The 17,647-nt window shown below is 36.6% G+C and overlaps 1 protein-coding gene across 3 annotated transcripts in view; it reads left to right on the top strand.

Annotated features, from left to right (window-relative positions):
* Positions 1-15,681, top strand: part of LOC128985299 (double-stranded RNA-specific editase Adar) — a 76,487-nt gene extending 60,806 nt beyond the window's left edge. For all 3 annotated transcript variants that reach the window (XM_054404700.1, XM_054404706.1, XM_054404693.1), the window contains 5 exons: positions 17-179; positions 3,532-3,683; positions 7,020-7,162; positions 8,915-9,108; positions 14,011-15,681. In XM_054404700.1, coding sequence (XP_054260675.1) covers positions 17-179; positions 3,532-3,683; positions 7,020-7,162; positions 8,915-9,108; positions 14,011-14,148 — 790 coding nt within the window. In that variant the 3' untranslated portion in view covers positions 14,149-15,681. The remainder of the gene's footprint in view (positions 1-16; positions 180-3,531; positions 3,684-7,019; positions 7,163-8,914; positions 9,109-14,010) is intronic.
* The last annotated feature ends 1,966 nt before the right edge of the window (positions 15,682-17,647 follow it).

The raw sequence follows: 17,647 nt of genomic DNA, 5'->3' as shown, positions 1-17,647 counted from the left end.
GTATGTGGTTCCACAGAATATTCTCCCCTCACGAGGTAGAGTGCAGTGGTACTGAAGCACTGGACAAACATCCCAACCGCAACTCTCGAGGTCAACTGCGCACCAAGATAGAGTCAGGCGAGGGCACCATCCCGGTCAAGTCCAGTGGCGGAATACAGACTTGGGACGGTGTATTGCAGGTACATACATAATATAAGCATACATTTAAGCATTATAATATTGTAATATCTTGAATCTATATAATCATTGTCCAGGGTGTCTAGTAGTCGGGAAAATCGGGAAAGTCGGGAATTAGTATTGAATTTTAAAATGGTCTTGAAAAGTCGGGATTTAGTCTTAAATTTGATTTCAAAGTCGGGAATTTTTATGATTTTGCCGCGATCGTCGTCTTCCGTTTACGTAACCGCGAAAGCCAATGATGATTGTTCTCACGGCCTCGGGAAATAACGGCCGCGGGAAATTTTCATGATTTTGCCGCGATCCCGGACGACGACGATGACGTTTCCGTGACCGCGGAAGACGACGGTGATGTCTACACGGCCGCGGGAAATGTTCATGATTTTGCCGTGATCGCGGACGACGACGATCACGTTTCTGTAACTGCTGCAGTCAATGATGATGTCTAAACGTACGGTACGCAGAAGATGTGTAGAAGGGTTGGTGTAGTTTTATTTAGAAAATTTTGTTAGAAAAAGCAATAAAAACAGGTATTAGTATCAAGAATCGAGAATCGATACATTTTGGTATCAACACCCACTAATTGTGGAAAAAACTAGTCTTGAAAAATCTGGAACTAGTCTTGAAAAGTCTGGAATTAGTCTTGAATTTTAAAATGGAAATAAACTAGACACCCTGATAGTTGTATTTTCGGGAATTCTTTGCCCGGTTTGACTTCAGATTCTCTTTTTCCGTGTAGAAACTTTGAATCTTCAAAAATATAATTTGAATTAACTACAAATATATTCAAATTAATGCCATGATTTGCATTTTTACAACAAAATACAACATTGCACAATCATGATATTTAGGTCATTGGCCTTTATTACGCATCTGGTTGTGTTGTTTCAGAAAAGAAGCAGAGACAAAATTGTGTAGCAAAACAAGAAAGTAGAGTTAAAAAAAGATATTTCTCTGTTCAAAAATGGAAAAAAATGTTGCTGATTATTTTCATAGAAATTAATTCACGAGTCCGTGTCTTGCTGTCTTGTTAAGGAGTATGTTTAACCTATGCTAAAGACTGTGAAGTGTAGTTCTACCCTCATAGCTTACTAGTTGCTACTCAGACAACACTTTCAGACAACTTATTTCGTCATTCTACTGTACTTTAAGTTCACGTTACAAAATGTAGATCCTAATATTAACCAAGCTAAAAGAATATATTTAAAATTTATACAAATAGATATCTGTCTGGTAAACTCATACAAACTTAACCCTCCGAGTGTCCATAGTTTAGGCCTTAATGTCCACCTATTTTTGGCCCCTTTGCAAGGTTTTATTAAAACGGATCTGAGAAGCTTAAAACAATGTTAATTCTAATGTTCTATATACCATTTTGTTTGGAAAATCATGGGCTTCAATATTATATATAAAACATAAGGAACATTTAAAAAAAAAAAAAATTTTTAGGTAAAAAAAAATATAATTTCGAAAATTTTCAAAAAAAAAATAAGTTCGCGCTCAATGAAATTGTATAAATTATAGGCCTATAAATATTTGAAAATAGCCACTTTGTTCTAAATTTAATGAGGATTACAAATATATAATCATATAGCGCGGTAAGTTATCAAATAAATAAGTTATGAGTGAAAAACGTATTTCAGTACATAGCGTTTAGCTAAGAATGCATAGCCTAACCATAGCTAGGAATCTGGCTGATAATTTACATCAATATCACTACCTACTTCTTCAGGATCATCAACCAGCACTTCAAAACCACTTAAATCTTCTTATAATGCACCACGTATATCACTACTTTTGATTTTTAACACTAAAACAATGATAAACGTAATAAAACACATCAGTCATCGGTCCGGGGGAACCTAGCTGTTTACAAATACACGCACGTCAGCTGTCTGCTACAATATTTTCGGAACTAAAATGACTAGCGCTTAGAGACAGACCTCTTAAGAAAGCTTAGAATATTACGGAAAGAACGATACCTAACTCGATCCAGTTCAATCCGATTCAGTCAGTCATAGAGCCTTCGCCGTAAACGATGTTTGTGCGTCTTAAAAGCGACGCGTGACCCTACACAAAGTGTGTTGTGCGTCGTTTTTATGACGCGTGACACTCGGAGGGTTAATTGCTGCTAAATATAGGCTATTGTTAATTAATCAAATTAATGGGAATGGTTGACAGTCTTGTGTTTCCATGCCAGTAGGTTACAGTAAGCCTATCGTATTGGAGCATTGTAAGCTAGCCAGCTGAGCGGAGTGATTTTAATAATCACACAACAAAATTATCGTCCTTGAAAATGGTCGTGTTCATGTGTAGAGTAAAGGAAGATGTCATAATATGCTGACGTTGCCGACGAAGCATGAAATGTTGGGATGAAATAAAACAACACAATACCATGATTTATTTGGTTGAAATTAGAGATTATTTCTAAGTTTGTTTACTATTTGAATGTTCGAATATACACATTCAGATCGAGTCGGGCTCGAATACTAAAGTATTCGTTCAACTATTCGAACTTTCAAATATTCGCACACCCCTAATTTTATCATAAAAATGATGGTTTTATCATAATGGCTGTTAAATTTCACTTCTTACTCATACTTTGATCCTAAACATTCAATTTGCTGTTTTCCATTGCCTACTGCCATAAAACTGTTTATGGTTTCATATTAAACTTGTAAACTGATCTACAGTCCTATTTTATAAGTTAAAACCTGTTTTATTGATATTACTTTTAATTGACACAAGCATTGTTGTTTGCATTAATTTTTTTTATGCAAGCCTACTAGGTCTAAAATCGCGTCATTGAATTTTCTTTATTTTTGTCTTGTTGGCTGTTCAGGTTTCAATGTTTTTGTTTCCCATATCTATTTATTCTGTTGTATGCTTTAAGCAATCTAAATCTTATAAACTAGAATAGGTGTGAGAAAGGATAGGATAAGCAGGCTTACCTTAAGAAACGATGATAGTGATTTTGCTGCTATTATAACCTCATTTTTTGTTACTCGGTTTATATAGGCCTTCCTAAATAATTAGGTATAGGCCTGGGTATTTTGATTTTTTGAAAAATCTTTATAAAATATACTAAGAAAATGTAATTGAGTCCAAGATTAACTAATGATTGATATGTGTCGATGTTAACTTTGCAAATGAAAAGACAATAATCTTACTCTATAATTACCATACCGATAATAAACACAGTTTGATTTATTAAGAATTTTGAATTATTCAGAAATCAGTTAGATTTATTGAGGTTCCACTGTACTGTAGCTCACTTGGCTGCCACTAGAGCTTTTTGAAACCCTTGATTTATGGCCAACCCTTGTACATCTTGCTGTTTTTTGTTTGTTTTAGGGACAGAGACTGCTAACTATGTCCTGCTCAGACAAGATTGCGCGTTGGAACGTGGTGGGTGTTCAAGGATCTCTGCTTTCACTCTACATTGAACCTGTCTACCTGGAAAGCATAGTCTTGGGCTCCCTCTTTAATTCAAGTCATATGTACAGGTATGTCACATCAACCTTCGTAATTTGATAATTGAAAATTAACTGAAAATATCTCATTTCATACTCACAAGTATACAAAGTTGACTTTCCAGGATGTCCAGCTGATCTGAAAACCGGGAATTGTACGTAAATTTTGATTGCAGGGAAAAAATCTGTGAATTGTGCGTGTATTTTGTAAGGAACCGGAAAATTAAAATGTTCAAATAAAAGCCGGAAAATCTGCCTTACGATTTTTTGTGTTCCATACCAGTAGTTGAAAATCACGATCACGGTCAACTATCGCAAATAACAGACTTTGCCCCAATCGCAAGAAATATCACGGGGTTTGCCGCGATCGTGGGAAATTATTACAAATCTTCCGGGGATTGATTATTATCACAGGAGTTGAAAATAATCACTAGAGCTGATCGCAGGTGTTGCCCCGAAAAAAATTTGCTTGTTCAAGGTCTGCCTCCACCATTCAGGTTCAACAAGCCCAGTCTGGGAGTGACCAGATCTGATAGTGATGTGTTATGTGTGATGTACGCAGGGCTGTGTGTGGCAGAGTTGAGACCACAGTTCAGGGCCGGATTTCCCAATAGGCCCGGTAGGCCCGGGCCTATGGGCGCAAGCTCCCAGAGGGCGCACGACCGAGAGGAAAAATATTTTTTAAATATCTAAAAGTAAAATAAATAGCCATAGCTTAACATATTTTGTGAGTTGATAAAAAAAACTCTTGCCAATAAATCATTATAATTTTTAAATTAATTAAAAGAAATAACCGTTAGAAAATATAAACAGTTTTTCAACATTATGCATCAATTTTTTTACAACATTGATAACGAACATTGGTTATACGGGAGTAGGCTGTAGGGATGTTGTCGAGCGCCCGAGCGGTACGATCCCGCATCGTATTGCCAGTTGCCACTGTACTCTTTGCACTGCCACTATGCTGGCTCGGCACCACTGATCTGAGTGATTAGGGGCGTATGCGTGTTAGACACCGTTACCACCCTTACTTAACAAAAAGAAAATGTATTAACTAATCTTTTGATCAGTTTACAGCAACCTGCACTGCAGGGTAAAGTTAAAATATATAATACGTTTTGAATATTAAAAATACGATAAGTTTATCTTTAAAATTCAATAACGAAAAAAATATCTGAGTTTGCAACAGGTTTTAGAAAAATTAAATCCCCTCCAAAGCACCATTTGATGTCATTTCCTCCTCAGCTCAGACCTGAGGATAATTATGGTTAGCTGGACTATTGCTTTGCAAATATAATCAGAATGCAGTACCACCATAGATTAACCATAAACTCAAGTCGACTTGTTATCATATTGTCAATCCTAAATATAGTTTTTCATGTCTAGTTTATATATATGTTGGTCACACTGGAAGTTAGTTTTGACGTAATTTTGTTTCTATTATTCTATGTTGTCGTTGTGAGGGTTTTAGTTTCTTGTAATATAACCAGGGGACGACCTATTGTTTATGATTAGATCGTTTTATTTTGGACAAACTAGGTTTAAATAACATATAACTTAAATAAAAAGAATTGTTTTCAGCTAATCCCTAAGGATGACAAATCTACTAAAGGCCTATGTTTAATCTATGGTATCACGTACTGTTATGGAGTTCATGTTTTGGGGCCTGAAATTGGAATTAGTGGACATGCTTTTTTTGCAGAAATGCTCTGTGGGTTGGATTGTTTTGTTTCAGTCCCACAAGCGTGAGCATTTGCTAAAAGCATAAAATTGCCAAAAGTGTTTAAGACGGCATTTTGTTGAGGCTAAACAAGATAATTCTTAAAAAAAACTTGCAATGATAAAATTCCGACGAGGAGTGGTGTTCATGCAATTACCATAGGCCTTTAGGCATGATATAGTTTTTAATAAAGGTTTGTAGGAAAGAAACTGTGACCAGAACAGGGGGCGGAAAACTTATTTGGGCCTAGGGGCGCCAAAATGCTAAATCCGGCCCTGCCACAGTTCAAGGTCTGCCCCCACCATTCAGGTTCAACAAGCGCAGTCTGGGAATATACAGTTCTGATAGTTTTGTTTTATGTGTGTACGCAGGGCTGTGTGTGGCAGAGTTGAGACCACAGTTCAAGGTCTGCCCCCACCATTCAGGTTCAACAAGCGCAGTCTGGGAATATACAGTTCTGATAGTTTTGTTTTATGTGTGTACGCAGGGCTGTGTGTGGCAGAGTTGAGACCACAGTTCGAGGTCTGCCTCCACCATCCAGGTTGAACAAGCGCAGTCTGGGAATATACAGTTCTGATAGTTTTGTTTTATGTGTGTACGCAGGGCTGTGTGTGGCAGAGTTGAGACCACAGTTCAAGGTCTGCCTCCACCATTCAGGTTCAACAAGCGCAGTCTGGGAATATACAGTTCTGATAGTTTTGTTTTATGTGTGTACGCAGGGCTGTGTGTGGCAGAGTTGAGACCACAGTTCAAGGTCTGCCTCCACCATTCAGGTTCAACAAGCGCAGTCTGGGAATATACAGTTCTGATAGTTTTGTTTTATGTGTGTACGCAGGGCTGTGTGTGGCAGAGTTGAGACCACAGTTCAAGGTCTGACTCCACCATTCAGGTTCAACAAGCCCAGTCTGGGGGAATGTACAGATCTGATAGTTTTGTTTTATGTGTGTACGCAGGGCTGTGTGTGGCAGAGTTGAGACCACAGTTCAAGGTCTGCCTCCACCATTCAGGTTCAACAAGCGCAGTCTGGGAATATACAGTTCTGATAGTTTTGTTTTATGTGTGTACGCAGGGCTGTGTGTGGCAGAGTTGAGACCACAGTTCAAGGTCTGCCTCCACCATTCAGGTTCAACAAGCCCAGCCTGGGAGTGTACAGTTCTGATAGTTTTGTTTTATGTGTGTACGCAGGGCTGTGTGTGGCAGAGTTGAGACCACAGTTCAAGGTCTGCCTCCACCATTCAGGTTCAACAAGCCCAGCCTGGGAGTGTACAGTTCTGATAGTTTTGTTTTATGTGTGTACGCAGGGCTGTGTGTGGCAGAGTTGAGACCACAGTTCAAGGTCTGCCTCCACCATTCAGGTTCAACAAGCCCAGCCTGGGAGTGTACAGTTCTGATAGTTTTGTTTTATGTGTGTACGCAGGGCTGTGTGTGGCAGAGTTGAGACCACAGTTCAAGGTCTGCCTCCACCATTCAGGTTCAACAAGCCCAGCCTGGGAGTGTACAGTTCTGATAGTTTTGTTTTATGTGTGTACGCAGGGCTGTGTGTGGCAGAGTTGAGACCACAGTTCAAGGTCTGCCTCCACCATTCAGGTTCAACAAGCCCAGCCTGGGAGTGTACAGTTCTGATAGTTTTGTTTTATGTGTGTACGCAGGGCTGTGTGTGGCAGAGTTGAGACCACAGTTCAAGGTCTGCCTCCACCATTCAGGTTCAACAAGCCCAGCCTGGGAGTGACCAGCTCTCCTGAGAGTAGACAGCCAGGCAAGGCTCCCAACCACTCTGTCAATTGGGTCATAGGTGAGAAACCATTTAACCTATTATCTTTTACTATCATCACATCTTATAGGGTACCATGGTATTATTTTAAAAAGTAACCCTAAATATGGAACAGAACTAAAAAAATATATATGCTTTTAATGTATTTTGTATCACTGATTAAATTAGCTTATATGTTCATGTAGGCTATTTAAATTATTTTGAATGTTATGTTATCAATTTTTTTTTATTTGAGAAAAATTTAAAGATGCTAAATTTAATTTTCCTTCAAGCTTTTAACATTTTATGTTTTTATGAGTTTGAGATTCGTAATGAGCACGAGTACTCAAAGAAGTAACACAAATCAAGGTTTTTATATTATCTTTGTATTATACATTATATTTTGTACTATAATTGGTCCAAACGACTTCTGTGATCGCGGCATAAATGATCCATATCGTCCTCAGTAACGACGATATCGTAAGCGTCTTCCGTGTTTGCGGGGTCGTAATCATCGTCTCCGGCGGTCGCACGGGTTATCTTCCGACATCACGGAGCAATCGTAAACATTTCCTATGTTCACAGTGGAATAGTGAACATCTTTCACGGTCGCGGGGATATATTCTACACCTCCTGCCTTTAAGATAAAATTGTTAACATCTCGCAATCGTGACAAAATCGTGAACATGAAACTGAATAGAAAATTAGCAATATCAGCCTTGGTCACGACAAATCGTATTTGAGTCCCCTGCAGTCGTGGTGAAGGTAAAATCGTGGGCATCTTCTGTGCGATCATAAAGGAATCGTAAATGTATTTTACGTCCACTGTGAAAGAACACCGTCTATTACGATCGTGGCAAAATCCTGAACCACTTCAGAAAAAAAGCATTTTTGAGGACATCATCTGTGAGGACCTTTGAGGACCTTCGTCTCCCAATGTCACAGCAAAATCATGAACGTCTCTGTGGTCTCAGAGCAATCGTAACCATCTTTCGCGGTTGCGAGACATAATTATCGTCACCCGCTATCGCTGGGAGTCAAGATTTTTGATTGTGCAATCTTTGCAGACGCTTCCAGCGATCGTGAAAATATAAGTTCAATTTTGGAAAGTTTAAATTCTAACGGATTATTATAAAATATTCTAAACTGCAAAAATTATTTTCCAAGAGAAAAAATATTTGTTTAGACCCGTGTGAGGCCCATTCCTAGACTGAGGCCCTCGGCGATCGCCGTAAAGGAAATAGGGCCCTGATTTGGGGGCCTATGGTGGTGTGGGGCCTGGGGCGGATCTGATTGATATTAACGGAGATAGGGCTGGAAAAGCACCGGAAAACGGAAAAATAACTAAGTTACGACCGTCAAAGCATTGGTTAGGTTACGTTGGGTTAGGTTAGGTTTCTAACAATACCGATGTATTGATAACCTAACCTAACCCAACCTAATCTTACCCAAACTAACCCAACCTAACCTAACCAACATTTCCAGTCTTAGCTTAGTTATTTTTCCGTTTTCCGACGCTTTTCCGGCCGAGCTCCTTTAATATCCATCTGATCCTGAAACATCTTGCATAATCTTGTTCAACTCGCTTTACCGGTTAGTTTGAGTACCCACATTACCTATTTCTGCAAAAATGTTGTTTTTCTGCTTTGCTGGGGTTTTCCTCTAAATAAAACTCTCATTTTTAGAATCTGGGCGTTAATTCCTACATTTTGGAAAAAGAAAATTTCATTTTGCATTGAGAAGGTAAGAATTACCTACAATAGTAACACTGGCTGGGAATTCTGTTTTCTACAGGAGAGGAGAGAGTGGAAATCATCAATGCGATGACAGGCAAAGCTGAACTTGGAGCTGCTTCTCGCCTCTGTAAACAAAGTATGTTGCGGCATTTTTGCAATGTTTACAACAAACTCCCTGAAGCTACAAACCTAGGCTGTGATGTGAGAACTGAGCTCTACAGTGTACTTAAGGCTAAATCTGAGGACTACCAGGTAAACTATCATAGCTTTCAACTGTCCCCTGTGATTACAGGGTGTCTAGCCAACCTGGCAACCTGAAAAACTGGGAATTATACATTAATATTGATTACCTAAAAAAAACATTCTATTTTAAGTAAATTTTGTATGAAATCAGGAAATTTCAGATTTTAAATTGCCATAAAATTACCAATAATTGCCATTTTGCCTTGTTATCTCAAGGAAAAAATCGTGATCACTTCCCGTGATCACGATGTTGCCCTGAATGTAAATGTCACAGCATTTGTAAGAAATTGTCAACATTTTTGCCTTGAATGCCTTAAATATTCAAGAAGTTGCCTTGATTACATCTCAGGTTATTGCTCTAATTACGGAAAATGATACCAGGTGCAGAGGTAATCACTGGATATATAGTTATTGTTGCCATGGTAAATCATTACACATGTTGCCGCGACCACAAGATACTATCACGAATGTCACCTCAAATGCAGGATAATCATTACAGTTATTGCTGTTACCACAAAAGATGATCATAGGTGTTGACATGATCGCTGGGTATTCATGTATGTTGTTGTAATCTTGGTAAACCATCACAGACTTTGCTGCTACCATTTGGACTTTGCTGTCAGCTAAAACCATGCTAAATCATCACAAATTTAGCCGTGATCACGAGATAATACCATGGATGTTGCCAATGGATTTTTACATTATATTCTGTATACAGTAAAACCTCATCAACTCAACAATTTCTGGACCCAGACAGAGGTTGTCAAGTTATCCAGAACAATTGTAATTTTTAAATGGTTTTAATAAATGAATACAAGACAAACTAATTTTTACATATAAATTTACTACTTTCATGAGTATCTTTACATATTGAAAAGTCAAACGCACTAGTAAGACAAAGCCAGCTAGACGTGCGCCCTGTCAGCTGTTGAGTGTCGAGATACACAGACTGTTGATATACCGGGTGTCGAGTTGGTGTGGTTTTACTGTAGTGGTTTTAAAAAGTTCTCTGAACAGCAAGAAAAAGAGAATGTACCCATTAACAAAGACCTGTTTTTAGAGATAGCTCTGTTGTCGTTGTCAACGATTGTTCATATTTTTCTCTGAAGTTACTCTTACACTAATTGCTGTCTTTTAAGTACTCTCCATGTTTGATTTACATCAAATTACAGTAATAATTACAAATCACCCTCACCTCTTCAGACACCCATCAATAATATGGATTTAAGTAAATCTTACGCTAATAATATCCTCCTTTATTGTGTCATGGGCCAATGAAAAGTACCGAAAACGCTGGTTTGATACTCTCCTTCTTAGGGTTAGCAAGCTTACTCTGTTTAGGCCTTCGAAACTGGTTGCCTCTGATCTGATCTCTGACCTCTTGAGACTAGACAGGCGAAGAATTTAATTAAATTAACGGTGCAACTGATAACTGGCCACTGGCAATTCAGGAAACATTTACAACGGATGGGCTTATTTGATGGTGAACCGATCTGTATGCACTGCGGTAGGTCAGAGGGGACAGCCAATCACCTGCGCTATTATTGTGATAAGCTCTCTGACGCTAGAAGGATAACTCTTGGCATTTGGTAAGAGGTAGATACCTTCCCGAGGAGGATCTAATTGGAAGACTACAGGGTTTCCTCGGATGCCTGAATTTGTAAGGTCTATCAATGAAATGACTGTCTGGGATGTGCAATAATTAGACTTTTCGGATGAAGTGCTTTATGGTCTGGGCCTGCCCCTTTTAGACGAGATAAGATAAGACGCTAATAATATACAAGGGGTTTAGTTACCTTATTTTCATCCATGTAATCCTGTAGACGTCTATGGCATCATTGTCAAGCTGGACGTAAAATCGTATCACCCGAAGGAGGTAATCATAAGTCTTACAAAACATGTAGCATGCGCCTTATAGAGAACTACATGATTACTTGGATGAAAATAAGGTAATTTAACCTCTTGTATAGTATTTGTGAAGTAATACAAAAGGCAAAACACAAAATGAAATGTTACGCTGTTTAGTGCCTTTTAACACCGATTTTCAGGTTGGCTGTAAGGGAATAGTCGAAACTTTGGTCTAGTTACTACTAGTGATAGGCGGATCCAAGAAAATGTCGGTACCGGATCCGGATCCAGACACACACTGTCATAAGGGCGGGTTGATAAAAAAAAACGTTATTACCAGAATGCCAATTTAAATCATACTGTTTAAAATTAAATTGGTAATATTTAAAGGTTAATATACCTTATATATAGAGTAATCTCCAGTTGTGCCCATAATCCCTCATTTTTAGGGGACACTAAAACTTTTCAAAATCATAAAATGAAACTTTGTGCTAAGTTTGCACGACCACCAAAAGGGTATCTGTGTATATTTACTATAGTTTGATCTTGAGTATGCTATATAGTGGTATGCAGCATCCAATTTATTTATGCCTGGATCACCTCTTGTTAATCTCTTCCTTAAATTCATTCCAGGTCCTCAGTACTGATAGCCGGGTATGTGAAGTTCTACAGGTAAAATACCCTGTGTCTGTGTACAAGAAGTATACTGTGTTCTAACTTAGAAAAATATTAGATGGGGCAGGCTTGACTTGTTATTCACCCTGTATGTACACAGATAATCTTCTTGTACACAGACACAGGGTATTTTGTACTGATGGACAGTTCCCAAAACTTCGAGATTTTTTCAAGTTTTTTTTTATCTTGAATCATTGGGCGGGATTTAAATACTAACGGGATATTTTCGAGACGAGATTATAGGCCTTTACCTAATCATCCAGGTACAAAACTAAAAACTAGAGGTGTGGTTCAGAAAGATACATGCCCTTGCCATATAAGTTATTTGCATCAAGAGACAAACACTGAGACATGGCCTTGCCATATCAGTTATTTGCATCAAAAGACAAACACCGAGACATAGCCTTGCCATATAAGTTATTTGCATCAAAAGACAAACACTGAGACATGGCCTTGCCATATAAATTCTTTGCATCAAAAGACAAACACTGAGACATGGCCTTGCCATATATGTTATTTGCATCAAAGAACAAACACTTAGACATGGCCTTGCCATATAAGTTATTCGCATCAAGAGACAAACACTGACACATGGCCTTGCCATATAAGTTATTTGCATCAAGAGGCAAATACTGAGATATGGCCTTGCCATATGTTATTTGCATCAAGAGGCAAACACTGAGACATGGCCTTGCCATATTAATTCTTTGCATTAAGATACAAAACCGAGTCATGGCCTTGCCATATAAGTTATTTGCATCAAGATACAAAACCGAGACCTGGCCTTGCCATATAAGTAATTTGCATCAAGAGACAGACACTGAGACATGACCTTGCCGTATAAATTCTTTGCATCAAGATACAAACACCGAGACATGGCCTTGCCATACAAGTTGTATGCATCAAATGACAAACACTGAGACATGACCTTGCCATATAAATACTTTGCATTAAGATACAAAACCGAGTCATTGGCTTGCCATATAAGTTATTTGTATCAAGAGACAAACACTGAGACATATCCTTGCCATAATAGTTATTTGCATCAAAAGACAAACACTCAGACATGGCCTTGCCATAAAACTTATTTGCATCAAGAGGCAAACACTGAGTCATGGCCTTGCCATATCAGTTATTTGCATCAAAAGACAAACACTGAGACATGACCGTGCCATATAAATTCTTTGCATTAAGATACAAAACCGAGTCATGGCCTTGCCATATAAGTTATTTGTACTTTTGTATTTAACGACAATAAAGATATTCTTATTCTTATTCTTATTCTTATTTGTATCAAGAGACAAACACTCAGACATGGCCTTGCCATAAAACTTATTTGCATCAAGAGGCAAACACTGAGTCATGGCCTTGCTATATAAGTTATTTCCATCAAGAGACAAACACTGAGACATGGCCTGGCCATATCAGTTATTTGCATCAAAAGACAAACACTGAGACATGACCGTGCCATATAAGTTATTTGTATTAAGAGACAAACACTAAAACATGGCCTTGCCGTATGAGTTATTTGCATCAAAAGACAAACACTCAGACATGGCCTTGCCTTAAAACTTATTTGCATCAAGACGCAAACACTGAGACATGGCCTTGCCACATAAGTTTTTTGCATCAAGAGACAAACACTGAGACATGGCCTGGCCATATAAGTTGTTTGCATCAAAAGACAAACACTGAGACATGGCCTTGCCATATAAATTCTTTGCATCAAGAAACAAACACCGAGACATGGCCTTGCCATCAAGATACCAACACCGAGTCATGTCCTTGCCATATAAGTTATTTGCATCAAAAGACAAACACTCAGACATGGCCATGCCATAAAAGTTATTTGCATCAAGAGGCAAACACTGAGACATGGCCTTGCCATATAAGTTATTTGCATCAAAAGACAAACACTGAGACATGGCCTTGCCATATAAGTTGTTTGCATCAAAAGACAAACACTGAGACATGGCCTTGCCATATAAATTTTATGCATCAAGATACAAACACCGAGACATGGCCTTGCCATCAAGATACAAACACCGAGTCATGGCCTTGCCATATAAGTTATTTGCATTAAGAGACAAACACTGAGACATGACCTAGCCATATAAATTCTTTGCATCAAGATACAATCACCGAGACATGGCCTTGCTATACAAGTTATTTGCATCAAAAGACAAGCACTGAAACATGACCTTGCCATATAAACAAACAAATGGTATTTGGGCCAGGTGTATCGCCTGTTAAGCTTCAAATTCATGGATTTTTTTTAGGGTTGTTCATTAACTTAGTTTATATAATTTTGAAGAAAATTCAAACCTATACAGGTTTTTCCAGGTTTTTACTGGCTATCTTACTGATAAAATATTGTGTGTATTGCAGCTGGCCAAACAACAGCTGATGGTGGGATTCTCTAAAGCTAACTTGGGCAGCTGGCTCAAGAAGCCCATGGAACAGGATCAGTTCTGTCTAGATGACTCAGTGTTCAGGCTGCCTACCCTACCCATCCTCGTGCAGTAGACCATATCAGGTTTGGCATTAAAAAATTAAAATCACATAGTTATCTATACATGGCTTTGTAGGATAATTTAGATAGGCTATACTGTTTCAATTTAGAGTTAGCAAACACAGAGGTAGTGTTTGGTCATATTTAAAATATTACCTTGTAAATTTTACTGGTTTTAATTTTTTTTTTTTTTGCAGAACACTTTAAAATAATGTTTAATATCCTAAAACTCTAGAGGCATTTTTAATTTTATATTCAATCTTTCTGTGTTTTTAAATTATATACAAACATTGTTTGTGATGCTTCTTGTTGTCAAAAGTACTTGCCTTAACATATCACCCAGTGTTCTTCTTAGTAGCATTGAATACTAATACCTAACATTGTGTTCAAGATGCTTTGTATTTTAATTGGAAACAATCGTTCTGTAATGCTATGCTGTTTTAACTTGTGATTTTAATTTGTTTATTGCTGAAACCTGATGTGTGTATCAAGTTAATGCGATTTAACAGAGGCTTCTTAAATTTATGTTCATATTGTAAATGGTTTATAATTTACATGATTTTGTTGTAAGTCGGTAAGTAATTTCTTGTAGTATATTAAGTCTCAAGGTTTTAACTACTTTAGCAGAGATTAAAGTAACCATATGTTACTTCATTATGTAACCTACATTTCTTCACTTGTTTAAAATTTAAAAATTTAAACTATGAAATAATTTAAGATATAAAGTAAATATTTAAACTGCATAAGTATTCAATGGATAAATTATATTCAGTTGAATTTCATTGAACATTGTACATATTTAGTATTCATATTTTACCTCAAGGATCTCACATTTTCCTTGTAATTTATTTTGATACGATCTCTCCTTGAACATAGTAAATATTTGTGTTTAGTGAACTGTGGTTCTTTATTTCCTTAAAAAAGAGGTTAGTGTACTAGTATTCTTCATTGCATTTGTAACAACTCATTTCATACTTAACTTGATCATTCCATTTTGCATTTATTGACGAGTTTCATTACAATCTAAAACAAAATTTATTTAATCCAAACCTAAGATATTCTTGTATACTTTTCAATAAGTTTGCCTTAATTTACTGAAGGCAATTATTGCAGGTTTGGAGAATGATAATATTTGAAAGCTCCAAAAAGTGTGTTTTCAAAGTTAAGCAATAACTTGTAGCACAATTGACTCACCAGTAATCTTTGACTGTTCTTGTGCTTTAAAAGTCTTAGTTTTACAATTAGAAAATAATGTATTACTTTACTAGTTTACTCTTTAAACAGGTACAAATAATGTGTGATTATTTTGTATTAATATAATCATTTTATTACTTTTAGATGTATACATTTAATTTCAACCAAATTTTTTGAATTTATATTAAGTTGTTGGTTAGCCAACTACAATAAATAACAACATTAAAGACTAAATAGTAACAGTTTCCCCTTTAGATGTTAGTACAAAGTGAAAATCTGTTATATTATTGTCCGTAACTGTGTTCACACTTCTTTTACCTATAAATTGTTTCAATAAAATATATCTCAGCATTCATGTTGTGTATTTTATACCTTTCTACTTTCTACTGGTTTGCAGTAATGCAACACCAAAGGAACATTATCTAAAGTGTGACACTGTAGCTCAAATCAACTTGATTATAATCCGGTGTCAACTGACGGTGCCATCATTCAGGTTTGCAATGATTAACAGTGTCAAGTCTTTTGACAATTCAAGAAATTTAAAACGAGTAATACAGTATTAGTATAATATTTTATAATGTAGAAGCTTGATTATTCGAACCTTAGTAAACTGTAACCTGTGGTAATCTGGCCCAATCCAATCCCTAAACAAAATCATTAAATAGTATTTACGTGATTTCAAATTAGAGAAATTTCCTAAACAATTTCCTAAATTTTGAGAGTAATTTTCTAAACAAACATAGAAAAGTCTTGACTCTACATCAATCCAAATCCAGTTTTGTCGCATCATACCCCAATATCATTGTTACCGACATTTAATAATTTGATTTACTGTTTTACATTTTACTGTTTTCTTGTCAGTGCTTATAATGTTGGTTATTATTTGTGTCCGTTTATGTACTTCTGATACGACATACTTCAACGCCTAAGATGACTGCCAGACAAGTCAAACTATTGCAGCAATAATCAACCATTAGATTACGCTGAAGGTGTTCAAACCAATTGTTGTTATTCAACTCAATACCGAGGCTACAATCGGAAATAAAATGGAACTAAATTCTATATTTTACCGTACTTTATATAAAACTACATAATTAAACTTGTTTAAATTAAATTAACTTTACATTAATTGTTAGCTACTTGATTTTATTCAACTTCTGTGGCCTGATCAAAAAAGAAAGTTTTTAGTGTATGTAAATTTTTACACATTTTTCATACATTTTTGGGTTAGTTTGGAGGTAAGTCAAAATTTTCAAATGTAAAGCCCTATTGAGTTTTTTTATTGTTTTTCTATCGCTTTTTTTTTTATTGCTGTAACAGGGAGGGTAAAAAAGTGTTTTTTAATGTAAAATGGTAATAGGTACTGTAGTTTAGTAAGAAATTAATGTATTTTCCAAATTTGATCAAAATCTATATAAATAAAATTAGAGTTTTGTCTGTACATTGCTCAGAATCATAAAGTTTTAGGTTATTTTTACATTTTATACATTAAAGAAGCCGAAACAAGTCTCATCTAAATTTCTGTCTGTCTGTAACACTCAAGACGGTATTTTACGCAATCTTCTCCAGGAAAACGAGAGTACCTATCACGATCCAAGTCATTTTAATGTCACTGGATTGGCGAGAGTGTCTTTAGCCATTAAAATATGGCCTCACTACTTTGTAAATAAAATTACGGACGTTCAAAAATACAGTTTTGTGCGATTTTTGTCAAGTTTTCGTCCAATTTTAATCACGAACAGCTGTTCGGATCAAGATTATTTTTTCTAGCTGTCACTGATATGTTTACAAATGCTGTTTACAAATACCACAACCATTTCCGATCACATTTTGAAGGCAAATCCTAACCAAGTGAGATTAAAAACGTTTTTCTTACGTAACGGATTTAATTAATCGCAAGTGGAATAATACAGGGTTATTACAAATGATGTTCCTGATTTTGATTATAAATATTAATGGGTTAATTTGTTTCAAGACTATTTTAGTTGGTACCATTGGAAAGAAAAACTCATAGAGTTTCATTTACATTGGTTTGGGTGCATATCAGCTGTTTGTCAAGTCAATTGTTGTAAGTGTTGTGTAATGGCTGAATTTAAAGGCAGGAAAGCTTTTTACCAGTTGGAATATTACATTAACCAATCTGTTATTAGTGTGCAACGACACTTTAGAACCAGGTTTAACGATGATCCTCCTAGTAACCACTATATTGGCAAGTGACACTTGAAATTTAAGAGAAATGGCTGCATTTGAATGTTACTTGTAGTAGGGCTGAACTTAACAATGTGATGCCTGAGATATGGAATGAGCTCGGTGGTCCGA

Source organism: Macrosteles quadrilineatus, unplaced genomic scaffold (assembly GCF_028750875.1).
Source record: "Macrosteles quadrilineatus isolate MER2022 unplaced genomic scaffold, UCM_ALF_1.0 Scaffold_1__1_contigs__length_201487025, whole genome shotgun sequence".
Classification (NCBI taxonomy): domain Eukaryota; kingdom Metazoa; phylum Arthropoda; class Insecta; order Hemiptera; family Cicadellidae; genus Macrosteles; species Macrosteles quadrilineatus.
This window is presented reverse-complemented; position numbering and strand designations above follow the sequence as displayed.